We start from the raw sequence: 15019 nt of genomic DNA, 5'->3' as shown, positions 1-15019 counted from the left end.
GAACAATTAAACAAAACATTAACTGTGGCTTGATAAACAAAAACTTACTTGGCATGGAACCGGCATGAAAAAAGAGCAGCAAGGATCATAAGGGTGTGCAGAAGCATATATGGGGAGATGTCGTCAGAACGACAAACTGAAAAGAATGAACTTAAATACTATGGACATGATTAGTGAAAGCAGGTGCGTGACTCAAAACGTGAAACAGGTGCGTGACGTGACAGGTGAAAACTAATGGTTGCTATGGTGACAAAACAAAAGTGCACAAAAAGTCCAAAACCCAAAACGAACATGACCAAAACAAAAACATGATCACACAGACATGACAGGTATTGTGGCCAAACAGCTCCATTTTTGTTTCATCCGACATCACATGGACAAAGATAAGACCTTCTGGAGGAAAGTTCTGTGGTTCTGTGACCACAGAACTTTGTCCATGTGATGTCAGATGAAACAAAAATGGAGCTGTTTGGCCACAATACCCAGCAATATGTTTGGAGGAGAAAAGGTGAAGCCTTTAATCCCAGGAACACCATACCTACCGTCAAACACACCTCAAAAGTGGTAAAGGAATGGCTAAATCAGGCTAGAATGAAGGTTTTAGAATGGCCTTCCCAAAGTCCTGACTTAAAGGTGTGGACAATGCTGAAGAAACAAGTCCATGTCAACACATTTAGCTGAACTGCACCAATTTAGTATACCTTTGACCCTCACATTTTCAGTAGAGCCATAATAAATTCATAAAAGAAGCAAACTTCATGAATGTTTTTTGTGACCAACAAGTATGTGCTCCAATCACTACATCACAAAAAAATAAGAGTTGTAGAAATGATTGGAAACTCAAAAGAGCCATGACATGATGTTCTTTACAACTTTTGACCAGGATTGTATATGGAATAACATATACATATATATATATATATATATATATATATATATATATATATACAGTGGTGCAAAAAAGTATTTAGTCAGCCACCAATTGTGCAAGTTCTCCCACTTAAAATGATGACAGAGGTATGTGAGAGACAGAATGTGAAAAAAAAATCCAGGAATTCACATTGTAGGATTTTTAAAGAATTTATTTGTAAATTATGGTCGAAAATAAGTATTTGGTCAATAACAAAAATGTAACTCAATACTTTGTAATATAACCTTTGTTGGCAATAACAGAGGTCAAACGATTACTATAGGTCTTTACCAGGTTTGCACACACATTAGCTGGTATTTTGGCCCATTCCTCCATGCAGATCTTCTCGAGAGCAGTGATGTTTTGAGGCTGTCGCCGAGCAACACGGACTTTCAACTCCCTCCACAGATTTTCTATGGGGTTGAGGTCTGGAGACTGGCTAGGCCACTCCAGGACTTTCAAATGCTTCTTACGGAGCCACTCCTTCGTTGCCGTGGCGGTGTGTTTGGGATCATTGTCATGCTGGAAGACCCAGCCACGTTTCATCTTCAAAGCTCTCACTGATGGAAGGAGGTTTTGGCTCAAAATCTCACGATACATGGCCCCATTCATTCTTTCCTTAACACGGATCAGTCGGCCTGTCCCCTTAGCAGAAAAACAGCCCCAAAGCATGATGTTTCCACCCCCATGCTTCACAGTAGGTATGGTGTTCTTGGGATGCAACTCTGTATTCTTCTTCCTCCAAACACGACGAGTGGAGTTTATACCAAAAAGTTCTATTTTGGTTTCATCTGACCACATGACATTCTCCCAATCCTTTGCTGTATCATCCATGTGCTCTCTGGCAAACTTCAGACGGGCCTGGACATGCACTGGCTTAAGCAGGGGGACACGTCTGGCACTGCAGGATTTGATTCCCTGTCGGCGTAGTGTGTTACTGATGGTAACCTTTGTTACTTTGGTCCCAGCTCTCTGCAGGTCATTCACCAGGTCCCCCCGTGTGGTTCTGGGATTTTTGCTCACCGTTCTCATGATCATTTTGACCCCACGGGATGAGATCTTGCGTGGAGCCCCAGATCGAGGGAGATTATCAGTGGTCTTGTATGTCTTCCATTTTCTGATAATTGCTCCCACAGTTGATTTTTTCACACCAAGCTGCTTGTCTATTGTAGATTCACTCTTCACAGTCTGGTGCAGGTCTTCAATTATTTTCCTGGTGTCCTTCGACAGCTCTTTGGTCTTGGCCATAGTGGAGTTTGGAGTCTGACTGTTTGAGGTTGTGGACAGGTGTCTTTTATACAGATAACGAGTTCAAACAGGTTTATTAATTAATACAGGTAACAAGTGGAGGACAAAAGAGCTTCTTAAAGAAGAAGTTACAGGTCTGTGAGAGCCAGAGATCTTCCTTGTTTGAAGTGACCAAATACTTATTTTCCACCATAATATAAAAATAAATTCTTCAAAATTCCTACAATGTGAATTCCTGGATTTTTCATCATTTTAAGTGGGAGAACTTGCACAATCGGTGGCTGACTAAATACTTTTTTGCCCCACTGTATATATATATATATATATATATATGTATATATATATATATATATATATATATATATACATATATTTGTTGCAGAATGGGACTTTAAGCCTTTTAACTAGCTATATAAGCCTGATGTGTTCAAAGTGCTTGAGCACAAACCTCCAAAGAAGAGAAAGTTCAGTGTTTAAAGAACAAGCAGACCTCGTCAAAAAGACAAAAACACTTTGTGCACATTTGATACGTACTTGGACCACAGTTTGGAGTGGACTGACCAATTATCTTGTACCTGCCTGGAATGTCCACCTCCCCCTTCCCTCTTCCCTCTTCACAACACATAACAAGCTTCCATTCCTGATGTTGCTGAGTGTTCCCGGACAAAAACACACGGGGGAGTTTTCAGAAACACCGGATTCAACTTTCCCCATTTTTGAGTTGACCTCGACATGGCCCCTGTGGTCCTCGGCTCTTTTGCAGCGGCGGACTACGTGGTGTTCGCCTGCACGCTGGCTGTGTCCGCCGCCATCGGGGTGTACTACGCCTGGGCGGACAGGGGCCTGAGGAGTTCGCAGGACTTCTTGACTGGCGGACGGAGGCTCACGGCTCTTCCCGTCTCCTTGTCGCTGACTGCCAGCTTCATGTCGGCCGTCACCGTGCTCTCCAACCCGGCAGAGGTGCGGAAAACCTCAAGATATTACATCCCTGCTATTATTATTATATCCCTTTTTTGTGTGCAGGTGTACCGCTATGGAGGCAGTATCGCCTTCTATGGTCTGTCGTACCTAATGACTATGATGCTGACGTCTGAGGTGTTCCTCCCGGTCTTCTACCGGCTGGCCATCACCAGCACCTATGAAGTAAGACTTTTAAACGCTGCCATTTTTAAACATTTGCTTCACCATAACAACATTATGCTCCTGTCAAGTATTTGGAACTACGTTTTAACAGAGCCACTCGCCTGCTTGGGACTCTTCTCTTCATTGTGCAGACCGTAAGAAGTCATTCAAACAGTAAACCCCAAAAGCGGTGAAGTTGTCACGTTGTGTAAATTGTAAATAAAAATCCTTTTCAACTTATATTCAATTGAATAGACTGCAAAGACAAGATATTTAACGTTCACACTCGTAAATGTTGTTATTTTTTGCAAATATTAGCTCATTTGGAATTTGATGCCCTGCAACATGTTTCAAAAAGCTGGCACAAGTGGCAAAAAAGAGTGAGAACGTTGAGGAATGCTCATCAAAGACTTACAGAAAATATGAGATTGTGTGAGCTGCCGCCTGCTCTTCCTATATAAGAACTATCCAACGTATCAAGACATTTACACAAAGTTTGGATTTTTGGCAGATATCTTTTTTTTAGTCGTCTTTGCTATTGGTTGCATGACGGAACATGAAACTCGTGGCGCTCCTTTAATGAGTCCACGCTCCGAGCGTTGCGGACGGAGGCTCGTCGGGCCACTCCATCGCTGCGGTAGCAAAATTAAACAAAAGGGCGGGGAAAACAAAGGACAAAAACTGGATTTCCCCGGCAAAAATGGGAAGTTTTGACGGGTAAGCGAAGGAGACGCACTGGGTTAGGACAGAAAAGGTGGGGCGTGTCCACGTGAACGTCGCAGTGAAAAAGACAAAATATTTATACTGATATTTATACTTTATTTTTTGCAAATATTAGCTCATTTGGAATTTGATGCCCTGCAACATGTTTCAAAAAGCTGGCACAAGTGGCAAAAAAGAGTGAGAACGTTGAGGAATGCTCATCAAAGACGTACAGAAAATATGAGATTGTGCGAGCTGCCGCCTGCTCTTCCTATATAAGAACTATCCAACGTATCAAGATATTTACACAAAGTTTGGATTTTTGGCAGATATCTTTTTTTTAGTCGTCTTTGCTATTGGTTGCATGACGGAACATGAAACTCGTGGCGCTCCTTTAATGAGTCCACGCTCCGAGCGTTGCGGACGGAGGCTCGTCGGGCCACTCCATCGCTGCGGTAGCAAAATTAAACAAAAGGGCGGGGGAAAACGAAGGACAAAAACTGGATTTCCCCGGCAAAAATGGGAAGTTTCGACAGGTAAGCGAAGGAGACGCACTGCGTTAGGACAGAAAAGGTGGGGCGTGTCCACGTGAACGTCGCAGTGAAAAAGACAAGATATTTATACTGATATTTATACTTTATTTCATACTTGCCAACCCTCCCGGATTTTCCGGGAGACTCCCGAAAATCAGCGCCTCTCCCGAAAACCTCCCGGGACAAATTTTCTCCCGAAAATCTCCCGAAATTCAGGCGGAGCTGGAAGCCACGCCCCCTCCAGCTCCATGCGGACCTGAGTGACGTCAGGTGCGCAACACCACGTAAATCATTGGCCAACCAAAAAGTAACCCCAGTACGCTATAGCCAACATTCACCAGGAGATGGCAACAGACAAACATAGATCACTCTATTACATTCCTCCCCTTTTAGAAATGTATAGAAGTTACTCAAAATAAATAAACAACCCAACCAAAAAATGCAGCAGCTCAATTAAAAAACTGTACTTAAGCCACATTCTTTTCTTTTTTTTTTTGTACTGAACTCTTAACCCTCATTTGTAAAAAAAATAACATGCTTATTATACAAACAGTATTTGTACACCTTTAACACAGATTTTTATACTGTCTTCAGAGATTCAGTTTTTTTGGTGGTACTCGAAACCTTTCTGGGTACCTGCGAAAGGGTGTTCAGCATGGTTGGAAAAATAGTGACAGAGAATAGAACAAGGATGGACAATTCAACCCTTAACTCAACAATGAGTAGATGAGTGTTATGTGTTTGTATATGTGTAAATAAATGAACACTGAAATTCAAGTATTTCTTTTATTTATATATATATATATATATATATATATATATATATATATATATATATATATATATATATAGTTATATAATATATAATAAAATAAATATATATATAGCTAGAATTCACTGAAAGTCAAGTATTTCTTATATATATATATATATATATATATATATATATATATATATATATATATATATGAAATACTTGACTTGGTGAATTCTAGCTGTAAATATACACCTCCCCTCTTAGCCTCGCCCCCAACCACGCCCCCGCCCCACCCCGACCACGCCCCCCACCCCCCACCCCCCACCTCCCGAAATCGGAGGTCTCAAGGTTGGCAAGTATGCTTTATTTTTTGCAAATATTAGCTCATTTGGAATTTGATGCCTGCAACATGTTTCAAAAAAAGCTGGCACGAGTGGCAAAAAAGACTGAGAAAAGTTGAGGAATGCTCATCAAAGACTTATTTGGAACATCCCACAGGTGAACAGGCTAATTGGGAACAGGTGGGTGCCATGATTGGGTATAAAAGCAGCTTCCATGAAATGCTCAGTCATTCACAAACAAGGACGGGGCGAGGGTCACCACTTTGTCAACAAATGCTTTGAGCAAATTGTTTAAGAACAACATTTCTCAAGCAGCTATTGCAAGGAATTTAGGGATTTCACCATCTACGCTCCGTAATATCATCAGAAAGCAGTACTGCATCAAAAAGCCACATCAGTGTGTAAAGGATATCACCACATGGGCTCAGGAACAACTTCAGAAAACCACTGTCAGTAACTACAGTTGGTCGCTACATCTGTAAGTGCAAGTTAAAACTTTACTATGCAATGTCAAAACGGGGGGGGGGGTTGTTCTCCCAGGATGCAAACGGACTATTCCGGACAAGGTGTGCAGGTAGGAACATATTTATTTCTCAAAACTCAAAAGGGCACAAAAAAACGGAAAAACAAGCCGAAGGCACAACACGCTAATAAATGATCACACTTGGAGCCAAAAGCTAACACTTAGCATCGACTTTGGACATAGAGAACTTATGAAACTGTGGCATGAAATAAACAAGACTTACGTAGTCCAGGCATGAGGCAGACAACTCGTGACGCCAGGACCACTGACTGGCAAAGGCAGGCTTAAATAGTCCTCTGATTAGCAGCAGGTGCGCGTCCCGAACACCAGAGGCAGGTGAAAATCACAAGTAGCAATGGTAACTAAAACAAACTCAGGTGTCAAACAGGAACTAAAAGAGTCCAAAACTAACAGAACATAACAAAAACATGATCCGCACCATGGATCATGACAGGCAAAGCCAACGCCATTTATCAACAACACCCAGAAACGCTTCGCTGGGCCCTGAGCTCATCTAAGATGGACTGATGCAAAGTGGAAAAGTGTTCTGTGGTCTGATGAGTCCACATTTCAAATTGTTTTTGGAAACTGTGGACCAAAGAGGAAAAGAACCATCCGGACTGTTCTAGGGTGAAAGTGTAAAAGGCAGCATGTGTGATGGTATGGGGGTGTATTAGTGCCCAAGACATGGGTAACTTACACATCTGTGAAGGCACCATTAATGCTGAAAGGTAAATACAGCTTTTGGAGCAACATATGTTGCCATCATGGACGCCCCTGCTTATTTCAGCGAGACGATGCCAAGCCAGGTGTCACAACAGCTTGGCTTCATAGTAAAAGAGTGTGGGTACTAGACTGGCTTGCCTGTAGTCCAGACCTGAAATAGCTAAAATATGAGAAGGGAGACTGTTGAACAACTTAAGCTGTACATCAAGCAAGAATGGGAAATAATTCCACATCAAAAATGTGTCTCCTCAGTTCCCAAACCTTTACTGAGTGTTGTTAAAAGGAAAGGCCATGTAACACACTGGTAAAAATGCCTTTTTTTCCAATGTGTTGCTGCCATTCAATTCTAACTTCATGATTAATTGCAAAAAGTAACAAAGTTTCTGAGTGTGAACATGAAATATCTTGTCTTTGCAGTCTATTCAATTGAATATAAGTTGAAAAGGATTTGTTGTATTCTCTTTTTACAAACCCCGTTTCCATATGAGTTGGGAAATTGTGTTAGATGTAAATATAAACGGAATACAATGATTTGCAAATCATTTTCAAGCCATATTCAGTTGAATATGCTACAAAGACAACATATTTGATGTTCAAACTGATAAACTTTTTTTTTTTGCAAATAATCATTAACTTTAGAATTTGATGCCAGCAACACGTGACAAAGAAGTTGGGAAAGGTGACAATAAATACTGATAAAGTTGAGGAATGCTCATCAAACACTTATTTGGAACATCCCACAGGTGTGCAGGCAAATTGGGAACAGGTGGGTGCCATGATTGGGTATAAAAGTAGATTCCATGAAATGCTCAGTCATTCACAAACAAGGATGGGGCGAGGGTCACCACTTTGTCAACAAATGCCTGAGCAAATTGTTGAACAGTTTAAGAAAAACCTTTCTCAAGCAGCTATTGCAAGGAATTTAGGGATTTCAACATCTACGCTCCGTAATATCATCAAAGGGTTCAGAGAATCTGGAGAAATCACTGCACGTAAGCAGCTAAGCCCGTGACCTTCCATCCCTCAGGCTGTACTGCATCAACAAGCGACATCAGTGTGTAAAGGATATCACCACATGGGCTCAGGAACAATTCAGAAAACCACTGTCAGTAACTACAGTTGGTCGCTACACCTGTAAGTGCAAGTTAAAACTCTCCTGTGCAAGGCGAAAACCGTTTGTCAACAACACCCAGAAACGCCGTCGGCTTTGCTGGGCCTGAGCTCATCTAAGGTGGACTGATACAAAGTGGAAAAGTCTTCTGTGGTCTGACGAGTCCACATTTCAAATTGTTTTTGGAAACTGTGGACATCGTGTCCTCCGGACAAAAGAGGAAAAGAACCATCCGGATTGTTATAGGCGCAAAGTGTGAAAAGGCAGCATGTGTGATGGTATGGGGGTGTATTAGTGCCCAAGACATGGGTAACTTACACATCTGTGAAGGCACCATTAATGCTGAAAGGTACATACAGCTTTTGGAGCAACATGTTACGGCGCACGCGCAGTCTACTTCTCCCTCCTCTGCGGGAGCACTTGGAGGAGCCGTTGACAGCGCGTTCGGACACGCCCCTGCTCGCGTTGAGCGCAGCACGCCCGCGCAGCACGCCCACGCAGCGACAAGCCTGCACACCTGCGACTGACGAGGGCGAGATCAATAAAGGACCAGTGGACCCAAGGATCGTCGCGGGAACTTAGTTTTCTCATGGTGTACCTACCCTCCGTCGCCTGGAAAGTGAGCTGTGCGTTTCACTTTTCCCTGGATCTCCCTCTGGACTCTTGACTACCTCCTTCGTTTCTCGACCTCTCGCTCGCCCCTGGATTCCGACGCCTCTCTCTCGCCCCGGATAACCTGCCTGCCCCATGGACTTCCTCGTATCTCGTTCAACATGTTGGTAACACTCACTTCAGTTAACTACACACATAGTCTTACACCACACACTCTTGTATTCTAGTTCACACTCCATTTCCTTAGTTTAGTAGTATTGTTTATTATTATTTATATATATATATATATATATATATATATATATATATATATATATATATATATGTTGACTATATATATATATAATAAATAATTGTATATACTGCCCCCTGGTGTCTGTTTGCCGTCACCTCCCCTTTAGTCTAAACATAACACAACATATGTTGCCATCCAAGCAACGTTACCATGGACGCCCCTGCTTATTTCAGCAAGACAATGCCAAGCCACGTGTTACATCAACGTGGCTTCATAGTAAAATAGTGCGGGTACTAGACCGGCCTGCCTGTAGTCCAACTTAAGCTGTACATCAAGCAAGAATGGGAAAGAATTCCACTTCAAAAATGTGTCTCCTCAGTTCCCAAACGTTTACTGAGTGTTGTTAAAAGGAAAGGCCATGTAACACAGTGGTGAACATGCCCTTTCCCAACTACTTTGGCACGTGTTGCAGCCATGAAATTCTAAGTTCATTATTATTTGCAAAAATAAAATACATTTTATCAGTTTGAACATCAAATATGTTGTCTTTGTAGCATATTCAACTGAATATGGGTTGAAAAGGATTTGCAAATCATTGTATTCCGTTTATATTTACATCTAACACAATTTCCCAACTCATATGGAAACAGGGTTTGTATTTACCATTTACACAAAGTGACAACTTCACTGCTTGTGTACTTGAACATGAAGTGACACACATGTCCTGGTGCTCTATCTAGGTTCTCTACACAGGGATAGTCATCTACACCCCAGCTCTGGCTCTAAACCAAGGTATGCCGCCCTCGCTCCTACACCCAGGTTCTCCCAGGTTCTCCCAGGTTCTCCAAGGTGCTTTGCTCAGTCACGCGTCCGCTCTCTGCCTCCCGTCACAGTGACCGGTATGGACCTTTGGAGCGCCGTCATTTCCACTGGTGTGGTCTGCACCTTTTACTGCACAATGGTAGGTGAGGGGTGGGCTTCTTCTAATGCCAGCAGACAAAATGATGCTCCGCTCTGTGTGTGTGTGTGTGTGTGTGTGTGTGTGTGTGTGTGTGTGTGTGTGTGTGTGTGTGTGTGTGTGTGTGTGTGTGTGTGTGTGACAGGGCGGGCTGAAGGCAGTGGTGTGGACAGATGTGTTCCAGGTGTGTGCTATGGCAGAATAATACGCTGCAATGTACTCACCGCACTTCACTTTTATGAAAATGATAAAAATGCGTTTTTGTCCTCAAAATTCTACACACAATACCCCATCATGGCAATGACATTTTTGCAAATTTAATCAAAACAAAGAACCAAAAAAAAAAAAAACACATGTATAGTCGCGATAGGAGGCGTTGGTTTTTCCTCCAGGGTGTCTCTGTACATTGCTGCATTCATCTTTCCCTCTATCCCATACTTGCCTAACCCTCCCGGATTTTCCGGGAGACTCCCGAAATTCAGCGCCTCTCCCGAAAACCTTCCGGGGACAAATTTCCTCCCGAAAAACTCCCGAAATTCAGGCGGAGCTGGAGGCCACGCCCCCTCCAGCTCCATGCGGACCTGAGTGACGTGTTGACAACACACAACAACAGCGTCTACCGTAAAGCAGTTCGTCTGCCGTAAACAGCAATGTTGTGACACTTTTAAACAGGACAATACTGCCATCTACTGTACATGCATATGTGACCCACCCATAATGTGTCACATTTTTGTGTTGATTTATTTATTTTATTTTGTGGTTTGAATTCGTTTTTGGAGCTGTCATTACACATTTATCAGTATTCACATTGGCTAGTAGGGGGCAGTAGTGCGTTTCTTCCCAATAGAATGCTATCACCTGCAGACCGGAAGTGTCTTGTCATTCTGATGAGCGCGACCAGTCTGTGAACAATTGAAGCGTCCTGTGTGCTTTTTCCTCCTGTATAACAGGTTAGTTTTGGTGAATCAACTCACTGATTAATATCCATGTGATCTTTATAAGTTTAAGTACACATTCTGATGGTGGAGCCTAACTCTAAAGTGTTTGTGAGTTGTAGTTTGTATTTGTGAATGAATCCAGTGCAGAGCTGCAGTAATCAATACAAAAAGGCGACGTGAGTGCGCAATGTTTATATAGGAACTTCTGATCCTAATTCAGACTCCCAAATTAGAGCTCCCGTTTTCTTATTGATTTTAAAATGTACAGTATATTTGTATAATGTGTGTGTTCTGAAATAGTGACAGAGAATAGAACAAGGATGGACAATTCAACCCTTAACTCAACAATGAGTAGATGAGTGTTATGTGTGTGTATATGTGTAAATAAATGAACACTGAAATTCAAGTATTTATTTTATTTATATATATATATATATATATATATATATATATAGCTAGAATTCACTGAAAGTCAAGTATTTCTTATATATATATATATATATATATCTTAACCACGCCCCCAACCACGCCCCCACGTCCCCACCCCCCACCTCCCGAAATCGGAGGTCTCAAGGTTGTCAAGTATGCTCTATCCTGACTAGTTTTCCAGTCGCCATCACCATGCTTCACTGTTGACCTAGTGATGAGCGATGCCTGGTGTCCTCCAAACATGACATTCACGCCAAAGACTTCAGTCCTGGTCTCATCAGACCAGAGACTCAGTACTTTTCTGTACCCTTCCCCAGGTTTGTGCCTCAAGACCATTCTGTCTCGTATGCCTACAAACAATTCCTTACACTTCATTCTTGGTTTGTGCTTGCCAAGTGTGGAACCTTCTTTACAGACCGTGTGCTTTTCCAAATCATCAATCAATTTACCACAGGTGGACTCCGATTAAGCTGTAGGAACATTTCAAAGGTGATCAGTTGAAACAGCACCCGAGCTCACTTTTCACCTTCATGGCAAAGGCTGTGAATACTGATGTACTTCTTACTTTTTTTTTATTGGTATTACATTTGCAAAAATGTCCAACATTTTTTTCTTCACATTATCATTATGGGGTATTGTGTGTAGAATTTTGAGGACAACAATTAATTTTGTTCCATTTTGGAATAATGCTGTAACTTAAAAAAAGGTGGAACAAAAGAGGCGGTGTGAATAGTTGGACAACAAAGTTGTCATTATGGGGTATTGTGTGTAGAATTTTGAGGACAACAATTCATTTTGTTCCATTTTGGAATAATAATGTAACATAACAAAAGGTGGAAAAAGTGTAGCGATGTGAATAGTTGGACAACAACATTGTCATTATGGGGTATTGTGTGTAGAATTTTGAGGACAACAATTGATTGTGTTCCATTTTGGAATAAGGCTGTAACAAAACAAAAGGTGGAAAAAGTGAAGCGGTGTGAATAGTTGGACAACAACGTTGTCATTATGGGGTATTGTGTGTAGAATTTTTAGGACAACAATTCATTTTGTTCCATTTTGGAATAATGCTGTAACATAACAAAAGGTGGAAACAAGTGAAGTGCTGTGAATAGTTGGACAACAAAATTGTCATTATGGGGTATTGTGTGTAGAATTTTGAGGACAACAATTCATTTTGTTCCATTTTGGAATGATGCTGTAACATAACAAAAGGTGGAAAAAGTGAAGCAATGTGAATAGTTGGACAACAATGTTGTCATTATGGGGTATTGTGTGTAGAATTTTGAGGACAACAATTCATTTTGTTCCATTTTGGAATAATGCTGTAACATAACAAAGGGTGGAAAAAGTGAAGCAATGTGAATAGTTGGACAACAATTTTGTCATTATGGGTTATTGTGTGTAGAATTTTGAGGACAAAAATTCATTTTGTTCCATTTTGGAATAATGTTGTAACATAACAAAAGGTGGAAAAAGTGAAGCGCTGTGAATAGTTGGACAACAACATTGTCATTATGGGGTATTGTGTGTAGAATTTTGAGGACAACAATTCATTTTGTTCCATTTTGGAATAAGGCTGTAACAAAATAAAAAGGTGGAAAAAAGTGAAGCGGTGTGAATAGTTGGACAACAAAGTTGTCATTATGGGGTATTGTGTGTAGAATTTTGAGGACAACAATTCATTTTGTTCCATTTTGGAATGATGCTGTAACATAACAAAAGGTGGAAAAAGTGAAGCGCTGTGAATAGTTGGGCAACAGGACAACAACATTGTCAATATGGGGTATTGTGTGTAGAATTTTGAGGACAACAATTCATTTTGTTCCATTTTGGAATAATGCTGTAACATAACAAAAGGTGGAAAAAGTGTAGCGGTGTGAATAGTTGGACAACAATGTTGTCATTATGGGGTATTGTGTGTAGAATTTTGAGGACAACAATTCATTTTGTTCCATTTTGGAATAATGTTGTAACATAAAAAAAGGTGGAAAAAAAGGAAGCGGTGAGAATAGTTGGACAACAACGTTGTCATTATGGGGTATTGTGTGTAGAATTTTGAGGACAACAATTCATTTTGTTCCATTTTGGAATAATGCTGTAACATAACAGAAGGTGGAAAAAGTGTAGCCATGTGAATAGTTGGACAACAACATTGTCATTATGGGGTATTGTGTGTAGAATTTTTAGGACAACAATTCATTTTGTTCCATTTTGGAATAATGCTGTAACATAACAAAAGGTGGAAACAAGTGAAGCGGTGTGAATAGTTGGACAACAAAATTGTCATTATGAGGTATTGTGTGTAGAATTTTGAGGACAAAAATATATATATTTTTTCCACTTTAGAATAATGCTGTAACATAACAAAAGGTGGAAAAAGTGAAGCGGTGTGAATAGTTGGACAACAAAGTTGTCATTATGAGGTATTGTGTGTAGAATTTTGAGGACAACAATTCATTTTGTTCCATTTTGGAATAATGCTGTAACATAACAAAAGGTGGAAAAAGTGTAGCGATGTGAATAGTTGGACAACAACATTGTCATTATGGGGTATTGTGTGTAGAATTTTGAGGACAACAATTGATTGTGTTCCATTTTGGAATAAGGCTGTAACAAAACAAAAGGTGGAAAAAGTGAAGCGATGTGAATAGTTGGACAACAACGTTATCATTATGAGGTATTGTGTGTAGAATTTTGAGGACAACAATTCATTTTGTTCCATTTTGGAATAATGCTGTAACATAACAAAAGGTGGAAAAAAGTGAAGCGGTGTGAATAGTTGGACAACAATGTTGTCATTATGGGGTATTGTGTGTAGAATTTTGAGGACAACAATTCATTTTGTTCCATTTTGGAATAATGCTGTAACATAACAAAAGGTGGAAACAAGTGAAGTGCTGTGAATAGTTGGACAACAAAGTTGTCATTATGGGGTATTGTGTGTAGAATTTTGAGGACAAAAATTCATTTTGTTCCATTTTGGAATAATGCTGTAACATAACAAAAGGTGGAAACAAGTGAAGCGGTGTGAGTAGTTGGACAACAAAGTTGTCATTATGGGGTATTGTGTGTAGAATTTTGAGGACAACAATTAATTTTGTTCCATTTTGGAATAATGCTGTAACATAACAAAAAGTGGAAAAAGTGAAGCGGTGTGAATAGTTGGACAACAACATTGTCATTATGGGGTATTGTGTGTAGAATTTTGAGGACAAAAATTCATTTTGTTCCATTTTGGAATAATGCTGTAACATAACAAAAGGTGGAAAAAAAGAGGCAGTGTGAATAGTTGGACAACAATGTTGTCATAATGGGGTATTGTGTGTAGAATTTTGAGGACAACATTTTTATTTTTATTTTTTTTTACCATTTTGGAATCTGTAACATAACAAAAGGTGGAAAAAGTGAAGCGGTGTGAATAGTTGGACAACAACATTGTCATTATGGGGTATTGTGTGTAGAATTTTGAGGACAACAATTCATTTTGTTCCATTTTGGAATAATGCTGTAACATAACAAAAGGTGGAAAAAAGTGAAGCGGTGTGAATAGTTGGACAACAACATTGTCATTATGGGGTATTGTGTGTAGAATTTTGAGGACAACAATTCATTTTGTTCCATTTTGGAATAATGCTGTAACATAACAAAAGGTGGAAAAAGTGAAGCGCTGTGAATAGTTGGGCAACAGGACAACAACATTGTCAATATGGGGTATTGTGTGTAGAATTTTGAGGACAACAATTAATTTTGTTCCATTTTGGAATAATGCTGTAACATAACAAAAGGTGGAAAAGTGAAGCGGTGTGAATAGTTGGACAACAACATTGTCATTATGGGGTATTGTGTGTAGAATTTTGGGGACAACAATTCA

General features: G+C 40.3%; 2 protein-coding genes across 2 annotated transcripts in view; one reads left to right on the top strand and one right to left on the bottom strand.

Moving 5' to 3' along the window:
• The first annotated feature begins 2889 nt into the window (after positions 1 to 2889).
• slc5a8 (solute carrier family 5 member 8) overlaps positions 2890 to 15019 on the top strand; it is a 37731-nt gene continuing 25601 nt past the window's right edge. The window contains exons 1-6 of the mRNA XM_072916047.1: positions 2890 to 3118; positions 3182 to 3301; positions 3370 to 3435; positions 9561 to 9612; positions 9714 to 9781; positions 9924 to 9962. Of these exons, the coding sequence (XP_072772148.1) occupies positions 2891 to 3118; positions 3182 to 3301; positions 3370 to 3435; positions 9561 to 9612; positions 9714 to 9781; positions 9924 to 9962 (573 nt within the window). The 5' untranslated portion in view covers position 2890. The remainder of the gene's footprint in view (positions 3119 to 3181; positions 3302 to 3369; positions 3436 to 9560; positions 9613 to 9713; positions 9782 to 9923; positions 9963 to 15019) is intronic.
• lyrm5a (LYR motif containing 5a) overlaps positions 5078 to 15019 on the bottom strand; it is a 54948-nt gene continuing 45006 nt past the window's right edge. Inside the window, exon 4 of the mRNA XM_072916048.1 lies at positions 5078 to 5151. Coding sequence (XP_072772149.1) covers positions 5106 to 5151 — 46 coding nt within the window. The 3' untranslated portion in view covers positions 5078 to 5105. The remainder of the gene's footprint in view (positions 5152 to 15019) is intronic.

Source organism: Nerophis lumbriciformis, linkage group LG25 (assembly GCF_033978685.3).
Source record: "Nerophis lumbriciformis linkage group LG25, RoL_Nlum_v2.1, whole genome shotgun sequence".
In the NCBI taxonomy this organism is placed as follows: domain Eukaryota; kingdom Metazoa; phylum Chordata; class Actinopteri; order Syngnathiformes; family Syngnathidae; genus Nerophis; species Nerophis lumbriciformis.
The sequence above is the reverse complement of the archived record's forward strand: the minus strand, read 5'-3'. Positions and strand labels throughout refer to the sequence as shown.